Source organism: Ursus americanus, chromosome 16 (genome assembly GCF_024610735.1).
Source record: "Ursus americanus isolate L20-20 chromosome 16, mUrsAme1.1.p, whole genome shotgun sequence".
NCBI lineage: Eukaryota > Metazoa > Chordata > Mammalia > Carnivora > Ursidae > Ursus > Ursus americanus.
The window spans coordinates 16,882,806-16,904,815 of NC_142142.1; the positions used below are offsets into that span (position 1 = coordinate 16,882,806).

A 22,010-nucleotide genomic window follows, 5' to 3' on the forward strand; every position below is an offset into this window, starting at 1 on the left:
GCACTGGAGTTTCTATCTTGCTCTGTTGGATTATCGACTTTGAGGGAAGCCAGCTGCCTTGTCACAAGGCCACCCAAGTAAGCCTTTGGAGAAACCCTGGAAGAGACAAATTGCAGCCTCTTGCTAACACCCAGCAACATTTTGTCACTCATGTGGATTCTCCATATTGTGGAGAGGGTTCTCTGGCACCAGTCAAGCCTTCAGATAACTGTTAGCACCAGCTGATACCTCAACCTCATGAGATACCTTGAAAAAGAACCTCCTAGCTGAGCCACTTTTAATTCCTTACCCACAGGAACTATGTGACAATAAATGTTTATTGCTGTTTTAAGTCACTAAGGTTTGAGGTAAATTGTTACATAGCAATAGCTAACTAGTACAGCTATATACCTATTAGACTGTCCTATTTGATCTTCACGCTTTGGTCTCACCACCCTGTTTGACTTCTGCCATCATTTGGCACAATCTGAAATCACATAGTTCCCATCTTTCCTCTTTCCTATGTATGTCACCTACTCCTTTAGCCTTCCCCCTTATCCAAGATGTATACCTTCTGACCTCTTATCTCCTTTCTTATTGTCTGTGACTAGTCTTTTACTACCAGTTTTCACGGCACTATGTATAGTTGAGTGCGATTTTCTTCTAATCCTCGCATAATATTTGTAATATTATCTCCCAAGCTACTGACAAATTCTGTAAGCACATGAAGAGAAAGAATCATATCAAAGAGAGCCCTCTCCATTTTGCTAACAAAGTATGAACCAAAGGGATCTAGGAGAGGATATTATGTTCCTGTCTGCAACAAGCTGACTACTTCCCAATGATTTCAGAACCTATCAACTCTCCTAATCAGATAATTATGCAGAATAAGAAGCTAAAGAATAGAATTTCCCATGCAGCCCAACAAATATCAGCAAATTGTTCTGCTTTTCATTTACAACACAAGGACTTTTTCTTATTTATTTATAATATGAGCCAATAAAACCCCTGAGAACAAAAACTAAAACTTTCAAAAACAGGCAGCCTAGAAAATTACTGTCCCCAAGTTCTTCTAACTCAGAATTCCCCAAAAGGATGGTATGTGTATACTGGTAGTATGCATGATGGTCTTAGATAAGGCTCAATCTTTTTAAAATTCATACTTGTTTTAATGTCATTTAGAAAAACATAACTAGTACATAAAGCCCTTGTTAAGACAATGAAAAGTTGGAAAAGTGAGTTGCTTAAAGAAAAATATTACATAAATAATAGTGCAGATGGCAAATTCATACACCCAAAATCACAAAGGTAGTACATGAGTGACTTAGTTGTGGGAAAAGTATCCTTTTTATTAGATATAGAGTCTGTAGTCAAGGCCAAAGCTCCTTGTGAGATCAGGAAAGGCCAGAAGGGAATCCAGGTGGCCTGCTGGACTCACTGAAACAGGGATAATTTGTCCTCATTTTATTGAAAAATATCTTATTAAACATTTGAGTCCTCATTCTATTTTTCCAGTGGTAGACCCAGTAATATAAGTGTATAATTTAGAGAGAATTATTTACTGACATTTTTTTTTAAAGATTTTATTTATTTATTTGACAGAGAGAGACAGCCAGCGAGAGAGGGAACACAAGCAGGGGGAGTGTCCTCCTAGCAGAGGAGCCTGATGTGGGGCTCGATCCCAGAATGCTGGGATCACGCCCTGAGCCTAAGGCAGACACTTAACGACTGTGCCACCCAGGTGCCCCTATTTACTGACATTTTTGAAACAATGAGAAGCTCCCTTCACAGTCTCTGCAGCCATAACTTAAGATTTCGCTGGTGAGAGTTAACCACATCACACTGAGTTAAAGACAGACCAACATTATAAATGATAATATTATGGTTTTAAAAAGGCTTAATCTGTCTGCATATAAAAAGGAAAGATTAAATACAAATTTTTGAAATTTCAAGCTGATCAAATTAAAGCTATCATTTCTTTCTTAGAGTGGGACATGTTATTAGAACATGTAATATCCTAAACTTAAAAAAAAAAAAACTTTTAAACTTAAAAATAAAAAGTATACAGGCACACCTCAGAGATATTGCAGGTTCAGTTCCAGACCACTGCAATAAAGTGGATATCGCAATAAAGCAAGTCAAATGACTATTTTGGTTTCCTAGTGCACATAAAAGTTATGTTTACACTATACTGTAGTCTATTAAGTGTACATTAGTATTATTTCTAAAAAGATGTACATACCTTAATTTAAAAATACTTCATTGATAAAAAATGCTAACCATCATCTGAGCTTTCAGTGAGTTTTCTGAACTTTCATCTTTTTACCAGTGGATGATCATGCCTAAAGGATGATGGCTGCTGACTGGTCAGGGTTGTGGTTGCTGAAGGCCAGGGTGGCTGTGGCAATGTCTTAAAATAAAACAACAATGAAGTCTGCCACATTGATTGATATTTCCTTTCATGAATGCTTTCTCTGTAGCATGTGATGCTGTTTAATAGCATTTTACCCACAGTAGAACTTCAAAATTGGAATCAATCCTCTCAAACCCTATAGCTGTTTTACCAACTAGGTTTATATAATTTTCTACATTCACTGTCATTTCAACAGTCTTCACAGCATCTTCACCAGCAGTAGATTCCATCTCCAGAAACCACCTTCTTTGCTCATCCATGAGAAGCAACTCTTCATCTATTCAAGTTTTATCATGAGATTGGAGCAATTCAGTCACATCTTCAGGCTCCACTTCTCATTCTAATTCTCTTGCTCTTTCCACCACATCTGCACTTACATCCTCCACTGAAGTCTTCAGCTCCTCACAGTCATACATGAGGGTTGGAATCCACTTCTTTCAAACTCCTGTTCATGTTGCTATTTTGACCTCTTCCCACAAATCCTGAATGTCCTTCATGGCATCTAGAATGGTGAATCCTTTCCAGGTTTTCAATTGACTTTGCCCATATCTGTCAGAGGATTTACTCTCTGTGGCAGCTACAGCCTTATGAAATGCATTTCTTAAATAAGATTTGAAAGTCAAAATGATTCCTTGATCCAAGGGCTGCAGAATGGATGCTGTATTAGGAGACATGAAAACAACATTCATCTCCTTGTACATCTCCATCAGAGCTCTTGGGTGACCAGGTGCATTGTCAATGAACAATAATATTTTGAAAGGAACTTTTTTCTTCCTGAGCAGTAGGTCTCAACAGTGGTTTTAAAGCACTCAGTAAACCATGTTGCGAACAGATGTGCAGGCACCAAGGCTTGTTTTTCCAGTTACAGCGCACAAACAAAGTAGATTTAGCATTGTTCTTTAAGGCCCTAGGATATTCAGAATGGTAAATGTGCTACATTAACCCCTAACAAGAGAGTCAGGCTGTCCTTTCGAAGATATGAGGCCAAACATTGACTTCTCCTCTCTAGCAATGAAAGTCCTAGATGGCATCCTCTTTCAACAAAAAGCTGTTTTGTCTATAATGAAAATCTATTGTTTAATGTAGCCACCTTCACTAATTATCTCAGCTAGATCTTCTATATAACTTACTGCAGCTTCTAAATCAGCACTTACTGCTTCATCTTGCACTTTTATGTTACGGAGATGGCTTCTTTCTTAAATCTCATGAACCGAACTCTGCTAGCTTCAGACTTTTCTTCTGCAACTTCGTCACCTCCCTCGGCCTTCATCAAATTGAAAAGAGTTAGGCCCTTGCTCTGGGTTAGGCTTTGGCTTGAGGGAATGTTGCGGCTCGTTTGATCTTCTATCCAGACCACTCAAACTTTTTCCATATCAACAATAATGCTGTCTCACTTTTTTGTCATTTGTATGTTCACTGGAATAGCACTTTAAGTTTCCTTCTAGAACTCTTCCTTTGCATTCACAACCTGGCTGAATGACTGGCACAAGAGGCCTAGCTTTTGGCCTCTCTCAGCTTTCAACACGCCTTCATCACTAAGCTTAATCATTTCTAGCTCTCTACTTAAAGTGAGAGACATGCAACTCTTCATTTCATTGGAACACCTACAGGCCATTGTAGGATTATTAATTGGCCTCATTTCAATGTTTTTGTGTCTCAGGGAATAAGCAGGCCTGAGGAGACGGAAAGAGATGGGGGAATAGCCAGTCGGTGGAGCAGTCAGAACAGATACATTATTTATTAATTAAGTTTGTCATCTTATGTCAGCATCTTAGATGACTGATCACAGATCACCATAACCAATATAATAATAATGAAAAAGTGTGACATATTACAAGAATTGCCAAAATGTGACACAGAGACACAAAGGAAGCAAATGCTGTTAGAAAAATGGCACTGATACACTTGCTCAACACAGAGTTGCTACAAACCTTCAATTTGCAAATAACACATAATCTGTGAAGTACAGAGAAGTGAAGTGCGATAAAACAAGGTATGCCTATACTTACCTTGAATGATTTGTTACCAAAAGGTAGGGACTCCCCATAGTATCGATGTTCTGCAAACACCAACATAGCCTTCAGTTGATCAGCCACATCCCACATGAACCCCTGGGAAGAATTTACAAATCCACAGGATAAAAATCAAGATATGAAAAAAGTCATCGAACCTTTTGGCAACTCATATGAAATGAATGTTAAACCAGACCAAAGAGAGATCTAAGAAGCTGCACAATTTATATTTGTTCTATAGATTAAAAAATTGCTCTTTCATTGTTACACATCAATCTCACACTATATCAGAGTGAAACAATTAAAAATAAGCCCAAGTCACTCAAACACTAGTCATTCCAACTCTCCTTATTCTAACACTCTAACTAATCATTAATTAATCTAACTAATCAATATTACATCAAAAATTGTCTTTAGGGGCGCCTGGGTGGCTCAGTCGTTAAGCGTCTGCCTTCGGCTCAGGGCGTGATCCCGGGGTCCTGGGATCGAGCCCCACATCAGGCTCCTACACTGGGAGCCTGCTTCTTCCTCTCCCACTTCCCCTGCTTGTGTTCCCTCTCTCGCTGGCTATGTCTCTCTCTGTCAAATAAATAAATAAAATCTTTAAAAAAAAAATTGTCTTTAAATTGCACTGCGTACCAAATAGTCTAGGAAAGAACTGAGGATATCTAAGTTAGCTGCCTACTCATAAACATTTACAACAGCAAAGAAAAAAAAAAATACAAATAAGCATACTGGACTCCCTTAGGTTCCATATTAATTTTATTTACTTGAAAATAAGCATACCTGGCAATAGCTAATAATAATCGACTGCTTACAATGTGTCAGGCACTGCTCTAAATACTTCATATATATTAATTCACTTAATTATCACAACAATCTAGGAGATAGGCACTTTTATTATCCCCCATTTTAGAGACAAGGACGCTGAGACACAGTAGTTTAAATATTCTGTGACAGTCACACAGCATAGAGCCAACATTCAAGCACTGGCTGTCTGGCTTCACAGAACAATCATCAAGTACTGTTCGACCTCCTATGTCCACACTTAATGCTGGTGATTAATCAATCACTACTGCATTTTTTTCACTTACCTCAAATGGTGCCCTCAGAATCCTCCTTGACAAAGCACTCTAGGCAGCCAACATCAATCGATTAGATTTAGATTTAGCACAGATTAAAACTGTTTGTCATTCCTAGGGCACACTGTTGTTTTTTAATGAACTGCTGCTCCCTAACAACAACTAAGAACCTCTAAAAGGTTCTGCTCATTTTGATCAATAAATGAACAATGAAAAGATCTGTATGCATGTGATGATGGAGAATTTAACCTGTTATCTGTGATGATTTCAATAACCCCACTTTCTCTCTTAACACCTTGCCCATTCCCTGACATTTACCTGCAGATCCTAGAACAACCAGCTCAAGCATGCCCTCCTCTGCCTGCCCCATTTTGGCACTGCCCATCATTCCCACCTCTCAACACCACTGTGCTAGGCATAGCTCTCTATTGCTTGTTGCAATATTTGCTTATATGAGTGTCTTACCCTACCAGACTATGAGCTTCTTACGGGTAAGGATCATCTATCAAAATAGCCCCACCTCTGGGGAGCTGAACTCAGGCTTTGAAAGGAAGCCATTTAATTGAACCGATTCACATTATAATAAGTGATTATTTACCTGCATCTATTTCAGGCTCTTTTTATTTTTCAGAAGAGGTCTATGTAATATATTAACATTTAATAATATATAGCATTGTCCCAAGTCCCTCTTATTTAGCCCTCACAGCAACTCTATGAACCAGATTATTAATATACCCATTTAGCAGATAAGAAAACTGAGGCACAAAGTAAGAAACTGCCCAAAGTCACACAGCATAATGGCAAAACCAGAATTCAATCCTTATCAGTCCTTATCAGTCTATCACTCCTGACCATTCTGCTACAGTGTCTTTTAATAGATGAATGTCCAGAATATGTGAATATGCAACCAGAACATTTTAGTATGTACAGGGACATGTCTAAGGCTGGGAAAAAACCAGGACTCTCCTAAGGGTCTACCTCTAGCCACTTCCTGGAACTGCTCCTACACTGTATTGCTCTTTCTCTCTACCACTTCTGAGGCAAGCCTTAAATTATGGTGCAGTGTCTGTCAAAGCAGTGGAGGCAGGAACAGCTGCCTATCTATAATAAAGAAAAAAAGGAGGGGGCACCTGGGTGGCCCAGTTAAGTGTCCAACTCTTTTTTTTTAATGTTTTTTTTTTTAATTTTTCATTTATTTTTATCTTTTAATTTTTTTTAAGTGTCTGACTCTTGATTTCAGCTGAGGTCATGATCTCAGGGTCATGAGACTGAGCCCCAAGTTGGGCTCCACACTGAATGTGGAGCCTGCTTAAAATTCTCTCTTTCCCACTCCCTTTGCCCCTTCTCTCTCTCTCTCTCTCTCTCTCTCTCGAAGAAGAAGAAGAAGAAGAAGAAGAAGAAGAAGAAGAAGAGGAGGAGGAGGAGAAGGAGGAGGAGGAGGAAGAGGAGGAACTGGAAAAATAACTGGACAGGAGACGCTGCCCCATGGCCTTGGCATAAATGGGAAGTCACACAAGAGAAAGAAAAAATCTAAAGCAGCCTCAGTTGTTCCATAGAAAAAGTAAGCAGGAATCTGATGGAAAATAAATCTTAACTTCATTTGTCACTGATCTAAGGGAAATAGACACCCTAGGATCTCATTTCTCAGAGAATTACTTTATTTTCAACTAACAAGACTCAACATTCCTAAGAAAATAATCAGAAATGGGAAATGCAATAACAGTATAACTGGGTTCATATCTTTGCTTTCAATTCAGTTTAGTTCAACAAACATTTACTGAGACCTCCTGAATACCAGGCACTATGCCAGACATTGGCAGTGGAAAAAATATAATTCAGTCTTCACTTTAAGGTAACCCACAGACTAGCTTTTTGGTAGAAAGTTGACATTTTCTAGTCATAGCTTTGGAACATAAAAAAGGAAAATTTTTTCAAGTGTCCTTCTAAAATAAATGTTTGTTAATGGATTTAAGTGTTATTATAAAAGATGATAGAATGTATAGTCAGGGAAGCAAGCTAACATCTATACAATTTTTTAACCCTCACAAATATAAGAAAAATAGAATAGGAAAGCTAAATTAAAAATCCTATTTGACAATCAAACTTGCATTTTTTTTCTCTTATTTGCCCTGGCTTTGTTTAGGTTTTATCCATTTATTCATTTAACAAATATTTATTGGGTAGCAACTATATGCCTAGCACAGTTTTAGACTGAATATACAACACCAAACAAAAATTCATGCCCTTGTGTTTACATTCTAGAGACCATAATCAAAATGGTCTACGTGCAATAACATTTTTTTTTTTAAGATTTTATTTATTTATTTGACAGAGAGAGAGAGAGAGCACAAGCAGGGGGAGCAGCAGGCAGAGGGAGAGGGAGACTCCTGGCTGAGCAAGAAGCACAATGTGGGGCTCTGTCCCAGGACTCTGGGATCACGATCCGAGCCAAAGGCAGACACTTAACTGAGCCACCCAGGCGCCTCTGCAATAACATTCTTATTCCATGTCCCTCATATCATTATTCATTCTAGAAATAAGATGGGATTTTTAAAAAATCTAAGATTCAATTGTCCAAAAATAATATTTCATTCTTTCACGTATAATTCTTTAAGGCAGAACACATAGGCTTATTGGATATCTGTATCCATTCTTTTGTGATCTGCCCATTCCTATGCTTCTGCCATTTTTCTATTATTAGTGAGTTTTATCTGTTATTTTCTAAAAAGCTTCACAATTAATTACAGTAATACTTGGTCATATATACTGCAAAACATTTTTTTTCCAGTTTGCCTCAACGAAAGGCAAATTGAGCATAGGGATTTGTACATACCGTATTATTGCAAAACCAGGTAATGTCCCCTTCATTACCAGTGTAGAAAAGTATTGATCCACCGTTTTTCTTCCAGTGTTCATCAGCTATTAGGTACCGCTGTTTAAAAGTTTTATCAGCAGTAAATCCAAAATGATCAACCTATTACAAAAACAAAAGTAGACAAATTTCAGAGGAAAGTAATTAAATGAGTTCAACAAAAAAGTAATTAAATTTATTCTTCCATTAAAATCAACCTATGTTACAAAAATAATCACAAAACTTTTTAAACTTCACTTTAGTTGCAACAATAATATTGGCACTGTTATTTTGAAATTACTTTCTTTATACTGTAAAATAAAACAATGTTAGGGTCACTGGCTGGCTCAATTGGTACAGCATGTGACTTTTTTTTTTTTTTTAAGATTTTATTTATTTGACAGAGAGAGAGACAGCCAGCAAGAGAGGGAACATAGGCAAGGGGGGTGAGAGAGGAAGAAGCAGGCTCCCAGCGGAGGAGCCTGATGTGGGGCTCGATCCCAGGACTCCGGGATCACGCCCTGAGCCGAAGGCAGACGCTTAATGACTGAGCCACCAAGGCGCACCAGCATGTGACTCTTGATCTCAGGGTCATGCGTTCAAGTTCCACGTTGGGTGTGAAACTTACTTAAAAACAACAACAACAACAAAAACAAAAACAGGAGCGCCTGGGTGGCTCAGTCAATTAAGCATCTGCCTTCAGCTCAAGGCTCAGGTCATGATCAGTCCTAGAATTGAGCCCCATGTTGGCTCCTGCTCAGTGGGGAGTCTGCTTCTCCCTCTCCTACCCTACCCTCCTCCCCCGGCTTGTGTGTGCATGCACACTCTCTCTCTCTCTCTCAAATATATAAATAAAATCTTAAAAAAAAACAACAACAATAAAAAAAACGTTATCAGTATTCAAGATTCTCAGTGTAAGAAAAAAGATAACAATTATAAAATGAAGGAGCTATTTAAAAACACAGTAACTTTAAAACTGAATTGGAATCAGAGATATGAATCCATTAACTTTTAAAAATACATATATCCCTGGGGCTCCTTGGTGGCTCAGTTGAGCCTCTGCCTTCAGCTCAGGTCATGATCCTCAGGACCTGGGATCACCCCTGCTCAGTGGGCTCCCTGCTCAGTGGGGAGTCTGTTCAGTGGGAGCCTGCTCAGTGGGCTCCCTGCTCAGTGGGGAGTCTGCTTATCCCTTTCCCTTTGCCCCTCCCCCTGCTTGTGTACTCTCTCTCTCTCAAATAAATAAAATCTTTAAAAAAAATAAAGATATCCCTTATGATCTGTATTTTCATTAGCTGATTGAAACACTGAATTCACAAAAATCTACTAGTTCAGAAGGATATCAAAAAAGAAAAAGCAAAATATACAGCCATTTGCCACCATTTAAGGTGTCAATTAAACCAACTCCTAACTTAGAAATTGGGAATACAAAAGTAAAGAACTCAACATTTAATCTGCCTTTCCGGTAGAACTGTGTTTCAAGGTACCAAACAGTCCCAGTTAATGAAAAAGAGCTCTTTTCAATCAAATGTTAGCTAAAGCAGAAGGAATGACAAAATCAAACAAATGATAGTTTTGCAAACCCTTATGAAGTTACTGATTTGAGCAAGAATCACCACATTGTGTTAAAAGCATTAGGAGAATGAATGATAGGAAAATGAAGATTCATATTTGTACCAAAGTAACACCCTCTTGTCACATGGGCGAAATGTAATTTTATAGTGGAAGGATCATCACCTCAATCTAGTGATCAAAATTAGCATTGCTAACAGTGGGGCAGGCATGGATTATGCACCTCCTCAGGTCGTATGACAAAAGCAAATTTCACCTATGATAAAATCATGCCAAAAATGTTCAACTTGTATCTTTTTCCAGCCTTCAGATCTAATTTCTTTTAGATCTAATTTCCTGTTTCCAGGAAATACACAAGCTAAAGACACTCTGAATAAGCAATCAGACAAATCCAAATGTGTGGTAAGACAGTGGTAAGGCAATGTCATGATAAATAAATAAACTTTAAGGAAAAAAATAACCAGATGCAATGCATGATTCCAGGTTGTATTCTGGTTGGAACAAATGATACAAATGATAATTTAGGGACAATTAGGTTAATTTGAATATGGACTAGGTATTAGACAATAGTAATGACATTAATTTTGTTAAGAGTGATCATATTGTGGCTGCATAAGTAAATGTTTTTATTTTTTACAGCTGTACATTGAAGAATTTAGAGATAGAAATGTCATGCTGTCTGCAATTTACCTGAAAATATTTCAGCATAAAAAAGTAAGATGAATTTAAAGGAAGAAAATTTAATCTATACTGAAAGAGACAAAACACAGGATACTGAGACTTTGCAAGACTTAATATAAAACATGTCCAAAATGATAAAAATGACACACTAATTTTAAGCTTAAAACAAACTTTAAATTTAAATTTTTGAGATTTTTGAGATTTTGAGATTTTTTTTTTACCCTTCCCTTAATAAACTCATTCAAAATATAATGATCAAATCCTACATCATGGTAAGATTCATGTGCAACTACCTGAATTTACCATAGTGTTATGCCATAGTGCAGAGCCCCACTGAGCCTTTAGGATCATGTGCCTGAATTTCCCCAGTACTTTGGAGACAGAAGTGAAAATGCTGCATCTGGTCTGGGGCAGACCAGGATCCCAGTGCTGCTCCAGTGCTGCTCCAGACTGTCTGGTTCAGACCTAAACCAGGCTCTGCAAGACTTCCCTAGGCCGTTCTAAAACAGATGGGACTCCTCATACCCAGCTCCATCTACACACACATATCTACTTCACATTATTCCAGAGGTCCCAAAATGCAAGTTTCTCAAAACTGCACTAATTGCATACTTTCTCATGTCCATGATCATCATTATATATAGTCCTAAAATATAAGCTATTCTAATCTAAAGACTGCCTACCTAGGGATAATAAACAGTTTGTATTGAACAGGCATATGATAATGATGTCCATGTGCTAAAAATCCCTCCCATTGTATATGTTAATTCAACATATATAATCAATCACTCATTCAACAAGCATCTATTGAATCGTCAAGTTCCTGTTCTGGGCCAAGAAGTAAGCTAAGCAATGGGATAGTGTTGGCTGAGCCACAACACCTACATTTAAATGAATCCAACTATACCCATTCACCTAAAAATAATGGAGAGCAAGAGAGACAGTGGAGGGAAGAAAGACAAGTGATTCCACTTGCCTCCATTCAGTTAGTATAGTGGTCCTGCATGCGAGGTCCCCAGAAGTCAGAATCAGCATCACCTGTGAATCTCTCAAAAATGCAAATGCTCTAGCTGAATCCCAGACCTACTGAGTCAGAAACTGTGGAGAGTAGAATGCAGTAGTCTGTGATTCTATTGTACAGCTGAAGTTTTGAGTTAGCCTAGGCCCTCAAATAGGAGATGAATCTGCTATTCTTTCTTTTGATCTAGGTTTCAGAATACCTCTAATACTATAAGCATCTCACCATGCCGAATGAGAGTCTGGTGTTTAAGGATGTGCATTACCACCCAACATGGCCCCCAAATACAAGCCAACCTCATCATTTAAGCTCAACAGGAAAAACCATGATCTGTTTCACCAAAGAAGGAAAGACTGGCTGTGCTGGACTTAAAGAAAGAAGGTTTATGGCTCTCTAACAAGACGCCTTACTGTGGGATTCTCAAAGATTATTCCACTGTAGTGATTTTCACCTTACCTACTGACTTTAGAACCCAGGCTTCTTGTAAAATGAGATATTGCTGTACCCTTAAAAAGTAGCCCACAAAAAAACATATTTCAATAATCCAATCTAAAGGTTTCAAATTTGAAAACATGGGTATGTGTTTATATATAGTATGTTAAACATAAATGGTAAAAAAAAAATTCTTGTCAGAGGAAAAGCTTCCATCTAGAATTATAAGGGTCACCAAAACTTTAGAACCAGAGAAAGTCAAACTTCCATGTGTGACCACTGTCTGGCCACGCCTGCTCCTAGTAATTCATCCCTAATTGTTTAAATTGGGAGAAAAAGGGAAGAACTCTGGTATGGTAGAAAGAAAACAGGTTTGTGAATTAACAGACCTGAACTTGAATCTCTACCGTGAGGCCTCAGGCAAGTCACTTCACCTGACCCAGTATCTTCCTATATAAAATAAGGATAACACACAATTTAAAGGATTGCTGTGAGGATTAGAGAAAATGTACCTGAAGTATCAGGTATAGTTTCTAATATATAGTTCTCCTCTCCATCCCATTTGCAAACCAATCCTAAGCATGGAGTACTTAGATAGGGTAAATAAGGTAGAGGGCGATGATAGAGCTCTTGACAAAAGAAAAAAAAAGTTCTTCATATAATTTTAATTAGTACCTTTGGAATGTCGAAGTCTCCTATTTTTTTTTTTTTTTAGTGTTTCACCTAAATATTAAGTATTTACAAAACAGGCTGTTGAAATCTCCTTTGCAAAACATTAATGTACGGAATTTTCCTGGCTCCTTCCTTGAGGCTACATAATGCAGATAGTTTGCAATACCTAAGGGTCCAGCACACTAGGGACAGTGTGCCCTCTGCTGTTGAGAACTGAGACCCACATGCCACTTTCAGCTCTGTGCTCCTGAATAAAGAGATTTTTATAAATCACAACAGGAAAGGGGACAAGGGCTTTATAAACCATTTGATCTGTGTTGTTCAACTGAAGACACTGGGCTCAAAGAGGTCAAGTGACTTTGCCAAGGTCACAAGTTAGAGGCAGAGCTGGAACTTTTAATTAATTATTTTTGCAATTTGATTTATTGAAGTAATTAAAATAAATAATAGTTGCTGTAAAAGCAACAAAACATGACCTCAAAAAAGAAACACACCTCTAGTCACATACAGTAGTTCTTTCTAAAATATAGTCCAAGAAATTTCAAGAAATACTTCTCTCCTTCCCCTTATAGAGAAGAAAGAGATCCATAAGAATGTGTAGGCAAAAAGGAACAAAGAAAACATCCTTTAAATAAAATATATTGCAGCAAAAATAAATATTTGGACTTCAAAACTGTTCAAGAATAAAGTTCATATTCAGAAAAGCCCATTAGAACATTACATGTTTGACATAATTTGGGTGGCAACTTGGGGGTGCAGGGGAGAAGGGAAGGCAAATAACATAGAGCACCAGCTACATGCCTGGCACCATGCTGGTGCTTTATACAGATCACATCATCTTCCCAGCTACCCTCTGGGGCACTTTCATTACACTAGTTTTACAAAAAGGCTGCTGACACTCAGAAAGGTCAGACAACTTGCCCGAGATAACATAACTAATAAATAAAAATCAAATACAGTTTTTCCTTTTTAAAAAAAAGATTTTATTTATTTATTTGACAGAGAGAGAGGGGGAGAGCATAAGCAAGGGGAGCCGCAGGCAGAGGGAGAGGCAGGCTCCCCGATCAGCAGGGAGCCCAATGCGGGGCTGGATTGCAGGACCCTGGGACCATGACCTGAGCCGAAGGCAGAGGCTTACCTAACTGAGCCATCCATGTGCCCCTCATATACAATTTTTTCAAATACTTTTATCCCCTACTCAATCCTACCTCCAACAAAATCCAGCCTGATTTTTCACTGTAACACACTATTGCAGAGAGAGCGGACTACCAACTAACCTTAAATAGGAGACACTAGAGTATCTTTCTTCAAATTTGTAAAATGAAGGACATATTCCCTAGACATTTCCTAACAGTTAAACTGAAGAATATGTGGAATATTGGTCTTTTCACTGGCCTAACTCAATAATTGTTACTATACAACTATTTTTAACTCATTTAATTAGGCACTTATAAAAAACAAAATCACACTAACTCTTACTCAGTAGTTTTTCATTTTAGAAAACTCAGTATTACAGTTAGTTTTATTTACGCACCCAGATATATGATCATAGCTACCTGAAATTTTACTAAAGATAGGAAAAGTATACTTGGAAATATATAGAACAACAACAAAAAATGGAGTCACACCTCCAATAAATCAAAGAACCCTGAAAGACGGCTCTCTGGTCCCCAATTCTAATCCAAAGATGTTAAAATGAAATAAGACCCACTTTCTTCTACTTGATATGTATGTCCTGTATTAATTTTGGAAGTGTGGCATTACATTCTGTTAGAGTTCCTAAATGGAGACACATTGTTTCTAGGGAAGGTTGATCTCCCCTGGAGGGGAGACACCCTCATGTTAGAAGGATACAAGTTTTCAAAGAAGGAATCAAAACCTGGAAGGAAGGTAAGGTTTAGGCAAGCCATAGGTCCATAGTTGAAGGACGAATATCTACAAGTGGAGTACTACTAAGTTAAGTTATCCCTCATACAGGAGTAGCCCAAAGCTAAAACAAGAAGGGAGAGCAAACTGTATCTTATGAGAATGATATTTCCACTTTATTATGTCAGGGCCACGTAAAAATCCTGCATAAATGTTCTATATTTGCTTATCTGTATTATGAAAAGAGAAAGGACTGGAGAGTAAATGTGACTTCAAGAATTAAAAGGGCAACAATATCCTCGAGGATAGTATGATAGTGACAAAGGAAATGACCCAAATCCCTCCAAGAAGGAGGTGAGTCTAAGAGACAGGATTGTCCTTCTCTTCCCAAAGGGATGTTTCCTTCATTGCCAACCTTAGCAGGTATAGTTTCCATTTTAACAAGGAAGGGCGAAGTTTCCTCAGATACACCCTTCAAATGAAATCATCATTCTGTGTAGTAAGACACTGTTTTGCACACACCCTTCTGTCCATATCAACCAGGAGAGAGAACTGTATTCCCTCCTTCTATACTTTTTTCTGTACTCCACCTTAAAAAGGAGACTATAAGAAATAATTTATTTAAAAAGAAAATGACAAGGGGGCAGAGAAAAGAAGTGATATGGGAGAGTCCACTGTAGAAAAAAGTTAGACTATCCAGCCTCCTATATTTATAAAAGGATAATTAAAAAGGCAAGAACACAACAGCTACCACAGCATACCTGTATAAGACAGATACTTTATAATTATTAAATGAAGGCAGTTCAATTCTTCTAATCAGTGGTTCCTCACATTTTTATGTATGAAGTCCTCTTATTAATGTTAGAATTTACATACATGTTCTATTTTAATAGTCTGTGCTTGAGAAAATACACACAAGAGAAGCTAATATAAATTTAATACTGGTATAAATGAATATACAACAGCATCTAATTACATTTGAAAAAATAGTAACGCTGGGCAAGAAAATGGACTCATGTACCCTCTCCATTAACTGTACAGTGCTGGGTAACTCCCTTTTGTTCTGACCAAAGACCATTAGCCCCAGAGGGGAAACACACTCTAAATTACCAAAACTCTACAAACACAAAATACTCTCTGCTCTACTGATAAACCAGAGGTAGAGATATCCTGCCCTCAAAACATCTAAAACATTGCAGTAAGTCAAGAAATAACATGTTTTGTCAAACAACAGTTAAGTGTTGCATCAGACGAAGATTCTGGCATCCTCTGTTGGGTTTCACAAAGCACCACATGATCAATAAATCACATGTTCAACTCCCAGTGGCTTTAGGAAGCTTTGTACCACTAGAATTACCTGGCCACAGTTTAAGTTCTCAAATTAGAAAGTCCTGTAGTGATTACTAAACATATAAATTTTAAGAAATGTTACATCGTCAGAGGGCGCTGTTGTATAAGAAGTAAAGGGGGAGAGGCCATTAAGTTTTAAATACTAGATTCATGAAATTTCAGATTAGATCTGAAGTTCGCTCTTTAAGTGGAAAAAAACTAAAATACAGAGATACCAATTATTTTAAATCTCTCTTTTTAAAAAAATAAATATTCATATAATTTAAATACGGCATTCATCATTCTTTGTTTTAAAGTAAGGTTTCAAAAATTCATGCTTTTAGAATAGTGGTTACTCTTGTAGGGGGAAAATGACTCTAAAAGACAATGGCGGGATTCTAGAATTAGGATGGAGCATTTTTCAGTATGTATAAGATAATCAACAAAATAGACTTATAAACCTTTAAGATTTCTTTTAAGGTATATGTATTATTTTCTAATGTATATATGTTTACATTTCTATTTCACTCTAATCATATGTAAATCATACTGCACTAAAACACATCTATAGTAGATTTTTCTTTCATTTAAAAATATGCGTATTGAGTGTTCATTAAATGACAGGCATTAAGAGAACTAAGATAGAAGTCCATCTCTCAAGTTTTGAATTTAACATAAGCGGTGAACATGCTAATAAACAATCACAGGATGGTGTGGTTACATTCTACAAAGTGCTGTGGGAGCTCAAAAGAGGAAGTTACCATCCTGCCTGAGGCAATCCTGCAAGGCTTCACCAAGGAGGGAATATCTGAGCTGAACCCTAAAGAGTGACAATTTTTTTTTCAGGTACAGAAGAAACTGAAGAGCATTTCAAGCAAAGGGAGCAAGATAAGCTGTGCAAGACAAGCATATTAAGGAATGTTGTTCTTTTATGGCAGGAGGTATATCATTTATGAGGGGAAGAAATGGGAGATAAGATTATATTCATCGGGCTGCCTCCAGATATAGATATGAAAATCTTCCTATCAAGAGAAACCTAACGGAAATTTGAGCTTGCCTCTCTAAACCAACATTGAATGAAACTGGTTCACTAGAAATAGACCCTTAATGAGGCAAAGACTTTTACCTGGTTTGTCCACTAAATCCCCAGTGACTAGTATAATGTCTGGCACATAATAGAAGATCAGTGAATACACAGAGAATGAATGATTGTATGCATACATCCTAGCTTTGCTACTGGTATAAAAAAAGACCCAACATTGCTTCAGAGACCAGCATGATTCAAAGCAATGAGAATGGAGATCAAGGTGCCCAAGAGCAAGTTTGTGCAGGTTCATTTATTGCATGGGTCTGTTACTGACTTTGGAAGACTTGCAGAACACTGTAGCTGGCTGTGCCTTTTGCCCAGTGACAAATCACATGCCCAAGGGGGAACTGAAGCATAAAATCTAAAGCCAACTCACAACAGTTTAGTCTTATATAGGCTGCTGAGGACACAGGAATTGCATGCCCTTTGCTGGGAGTAGAAACAGGAAGATAAATAACTATGAAATTAATATAGACCAAAGGCCAGCATCTGGATAGAGGGGCAGGAAAAAAACTAATCAGCATTCTTCTGAAGTATATATCCTAAAATATACTAGTCTAGTCACAGTTTTTAGGGCTGGAAAGGATCTAAAGGTGTGGCTCTCAGCCAGTGCACAGTATCTAAGTTGAATGACCGCTTTCTGTCAAATGTACATCATAAGGGCTCATTTAGCAGCATACTGGTGTTTGGTAAACCTGAATATGCTACAAAATGTTGATTTGATCAATGTGTAAGATACATTTTCTCAACAACAGAGTTTTATAAAGAAGGAAGAAACACATAAGAGGTATGTCCAAGAGCAAAAAGTGGTTAGAGGGAATAGTTGAAACTATAGATAAGGAGGCATTTCGTGATGCAGGGGGATTCTGAGGAGGCAAGACAGAATGGGGTCAACAGCAAAGATGGAGGGATTTGACTTGGACAGGCAGAGGAACCTCTCCTCCACTGGATAACAGACGGGTACAGGAGGAGTTCCATTTCTAGGTGGAAAGGGAAGAAACTGAAGGGGTTCCAGCTAAAATGCCTTACACAACACCTTTACTTTTTTAACCAGTCAAGTAGGGGGCAGGGCTGTCTATCGAAAGACCATAGTGTTGCAACGATTTGAAGACAGAAGTAAAAGTATGACACGGAAGAAGGAACTGATGCTTAGGCCTCCAGAGGGTCCCTGAGGTGGGGGCTGAATTTGCAGGCACAACCTGCCTAGTTATAGGTTTGCTTCAGCAGAGGTTCACAACCTACCGGTAGGAGTACACACATTTAACGGCTGGATAAAACTAGAATGTGAATTCCATAAAGAGCATGACAGTAGGACCAGGGTAAAGGGAACTAAGGTCATTCCTGATCTCCATGCAAACATGAATACCTAGAACCACAAGGTCCTCTACACCACAGACAAATGTTGCTAAAATCCACTTGCTGACTTGCAAGACTATAATATTTACTCCATTTTATGGAGTAAAAAAAACCTTGACAGAACTCATATATACAATATATAAGTATTTCAACGGTAATCTTATAAAAGTTATATAGTGCTGTGTATTACCAAACACAGTTTTACATGTTTATATTCTCCTGCTTTGTTAAATATAATATGATGTAGTACTAGTATTTTTCTTCCTTTATACTCTATTGTTCTGAATGCTTCTGGACATGCAAAATATTCTTCTGGTAGCATTGTTATAATTGTATACCATGCCAGATCTTCTGAGCTGGCATTGGAAATAAAGCCTAAAGGAGCCAGCCAGAGGAAGAATTCCAGAAAGAAGAAATGGAAAATACAAAGGCCCAGAGGACAGAATGGAATCTGGTACAGTATAAAAAAATAGATTCCACCCTTACCCCTAAAAAGGCAAAACCATGCTTTCCACATATAGGGTTATAGTCCTGTGGAGTATGTAACACCACCCAATATTCTGTAGTTCCCCTCCTCTGAAGGGACAATCTTCCTGCAGAGGGCTGTGAGGACTTCTCAGATCTTACCAACAGAGCAACCCTCGTTCTAACCCATATAACATCATTTCTGAAATGTTCATATCATTCATATCCCATCATTCATGGATGGCATACCCAGAATCGAGTGCAATGCATGAAATGTGATCTAATGAAGTATCTTGCTCACCACTGGCTAGAAGGAAATAATCCGTTAGTATGTTTATAGATCTAGCTCCACTAATGCAGCCTACTTTAAGAGTTCAGGAAAGGTGTATTGGGTTGAATAGTGTCTTCCCCAACCCCTCAAAAATTCATGTCCTTCCTGGAAACTCAGAATATGACTTTACTTGGAAATAGGGTTATTGTAGATGTAATAAGTTGAGGTCATACTGGAGTAGGATACTTAATCCAATATAACTGGTGTCCTTATGAGAAGAGACAGAGAGACAAATACAGAGAGGAGAGGGCCATGTAAAGACACCGATGGGGGCAACTGGGTAGCTCAGCTGGTTAAGCATCTGCCTTCAGCTCAGGTCATGATCCCGTAGTCCTGGGAATGAGTCCTACATCGGGCTCCCTGCTCAGCGGGAAGTCTGCTTCTCCCTCTGCCCTTCACCCCACTCGTGCTCTCTCTCTCTGTCTCTCTCAAGTAAAATAAATAAAATCTTAAAAAAAAAAAAAAAGATACCGATGAACAAAAGAAAGATAGCCATGTGACAACAGAAGGAGACACAGAAATCAGGTAGCTGAAAGCCAAGGAACGCCAAAAATCGTCAGCAACCACCAGGAACTAGGTAAGGCATGGAACAGATTCTCCCTTTGGGCCCCCAAAACAAACCAAATCTGCCAAAACCTTGATTTTGAACTCCTGGCCTCCAGAACTGTGAGAAAACAAATTTCTGCCCCCCAGTTTGTAGTACTGTTACAACAACCCTAAGAAACTAACACAGAAGTACTCTCCATGGAGTGGCATTGGAAGTAAAGCCTAAAGGAACCAGCCAGGTGAAGAATTCCAGAAAGAAGAAATAGAAAATACAAAGGCCCAGAGGACAGAAAGGGCTTACCATGTTAGAGAAACAGAAAGGAGACAAGAGGGTCTGGTGCATGATGAAAAAGAAGGGAGAATAGTATGGGATGAGGCTTAGGGTAGGGAGTTTAAATTTAACATTAAGAAAATGGGAAGCCTTAAAAGTTTTAAGGCTTATTCTGATCAAGGGGTGCCTGGGTGGCTCAGTTGGTTAAGCATCCAACTCTTGATTTCACCTCTGAAATCAGAGGTGAAATCAAGATCACTATCTCTGGGGTCGTTGAGATTGAGCCATGCATCCCAAGATCATGAGATTGAGCCCTGCCTGCTTCAGGCTTATGATGGGCATGGGGCTCATACTGGGTATGGAGCCTAGGTAAGATTCTCTCTCTCTCTCTCTTTCTCTCTCTCTCTCTCTCTCTCTTTCTCTCCCCCTCTGCCTGTCCCTCTCCCCCACCCCACGTCTCTCCCCTTCTCTAGAAAAAAAAAAAAAAGATTTGTTCTGATTCATGTTTTAAAGAGATCACTCTGTTTATTCTGTGGAGGTTGGCCTGGAGAAGGAGATGATGTTTTAAAAAGGGAGAAAGATTAAACAGAAGGTTACTGAAAGGTCCAGGTGAGAGATCATGGCAAGACTGATAAATAACCTCAGTTTCAACCCAAGTCACTTAAATTGCTACTTATAAAACATGTATAACAATGTTCACTTTCCAAAATCATAATACACCCAATTAAGATAACAATCAAAAAGGGCCCAGTGTATAGTATCAGCAGTATAGGCACAACAGCAATTGGTAAAAGGAAGTCTTTTGAACAACTGTAACCACCACTGCTGCTCCTCAATAATGGATTCTGCACTGACCCTGACTGTGGGCATTCTAAATAGTAAGAGCCCTACGAAACTGCTGCAAGAGTTCCAAGGCCATCAGGCTCCTCCTGGCACTTAACGGAAGTTTATAAAGTCGATCCTATTTCCACCTTTTTCCTCCAAAAACTACTTTAAAAAATTGTACAAAGTGAGACTCCAAAGTTCTCAAAGTTATAGTCTCTGTTCCCCTTTGATGAGACAAAAGACATAAGGGACCACAACCGTTACCTCTGTTAAATTAACAAACTACTTTTTTTTAAGTGGTACCTATGAACAAGATACTACAACACAGTGCTAAAATGCATCTCCTCCTCCCCCATGGAAGATCTTCTGTGAATCACATTGTGAGAATCACTGCAACAAAAATCTACAGCGTTCTTTTTTAAAGATTGCTTTATAACTATTTTTATTACATTGAATAATACAAGATTTTTAAAGTTTTAGTACTTCAAAATATTAAACTTTATGAAATCATCACATGAAAATCACGCACAAACAGAAGCAACTGAAGAAAAGTAGCTGCCTAAGCTTTTTCCTGCTGGGGAACTCCAAGCTCAAAATTTGCAGTACTGATTTCACCATAAAATGGCCTCTCGAGACCTTTAATCATCAACTTAAAAATACACGCTATAGTCTACTCATTGTTTTCAGCATTCATCCGGTCTGAGTGATAAGGACACTGTAAAAAAGATAAAGGAAAGGAAAAGGATATCCTCAACTGAAACCAAAAAACTCAGAACAATGACAAGTTCAAACATGACCAAGTTGCTTCTTTGATTACTTTCAGGTTCTTTTGCCTTTGTGGCACCATCTTGTATAGTAACTGCCCAGAGTTAATAGGATGTACAGAGAAGTGACAGTGAATAGTTATAGTCATTCATTCATTTAACAAACATTTCTTGAGTGCCTACCATAGATAAGTGCTAGAGAGACAACAGTGGACAAGCCAGATGTGGTCAATGCCCTCACAGGTCTTACAGTCTAATGAAACAGATAACAAACAAGCAAATACACACACACTTGGAGACCACAATTGTGCAGGCTTAATTCCAACAGAGAATACAAAGGTAGATCTGATTTTAATATAGTGGTCAGAGAAGGGGTCTCAGAGCAGACAATAGTTAATTAAGCCTTTAATCTCCACAGCCTTCAGGGGCGCCTAGGTGGCTCAGTGGGTTAAGCTTCT

At 38.2% G+C, this 22,010-nt stretch overlaps 1 protein-coding gene across 2 annotated transcripts in view; it reads right to left on the minus strand.

The window, feature by feature from the left end:
• The window catches only part of PRCP (prolylcarboxypeptidase), a 68,930-nt gene that overhangs the window by 23,337 nt on the left and 23,583 nt on the right, over nucleotides 1-22,010 (minus strand). For both annotated transcript variants that reach the window (XM_045815587.2, XM_045815586.2), the window contains exons 3-4: nucleotides 8,320-8,460; nucleotides 4,402-4,503 (exon numbers count right to left, since the gene is read on the minus strand). In XM_045815587.2, the coding sequence (XP_045671543.1) occupies nucleotides 4,402-4,503; nucleotides 8,320-8,460 (243 nt within the window). The remainder of the gene's footprint in view (nucleotides 1-4,401; nucleotides 4,504-8,319; nucleotides 8,461-22,010) is intronic.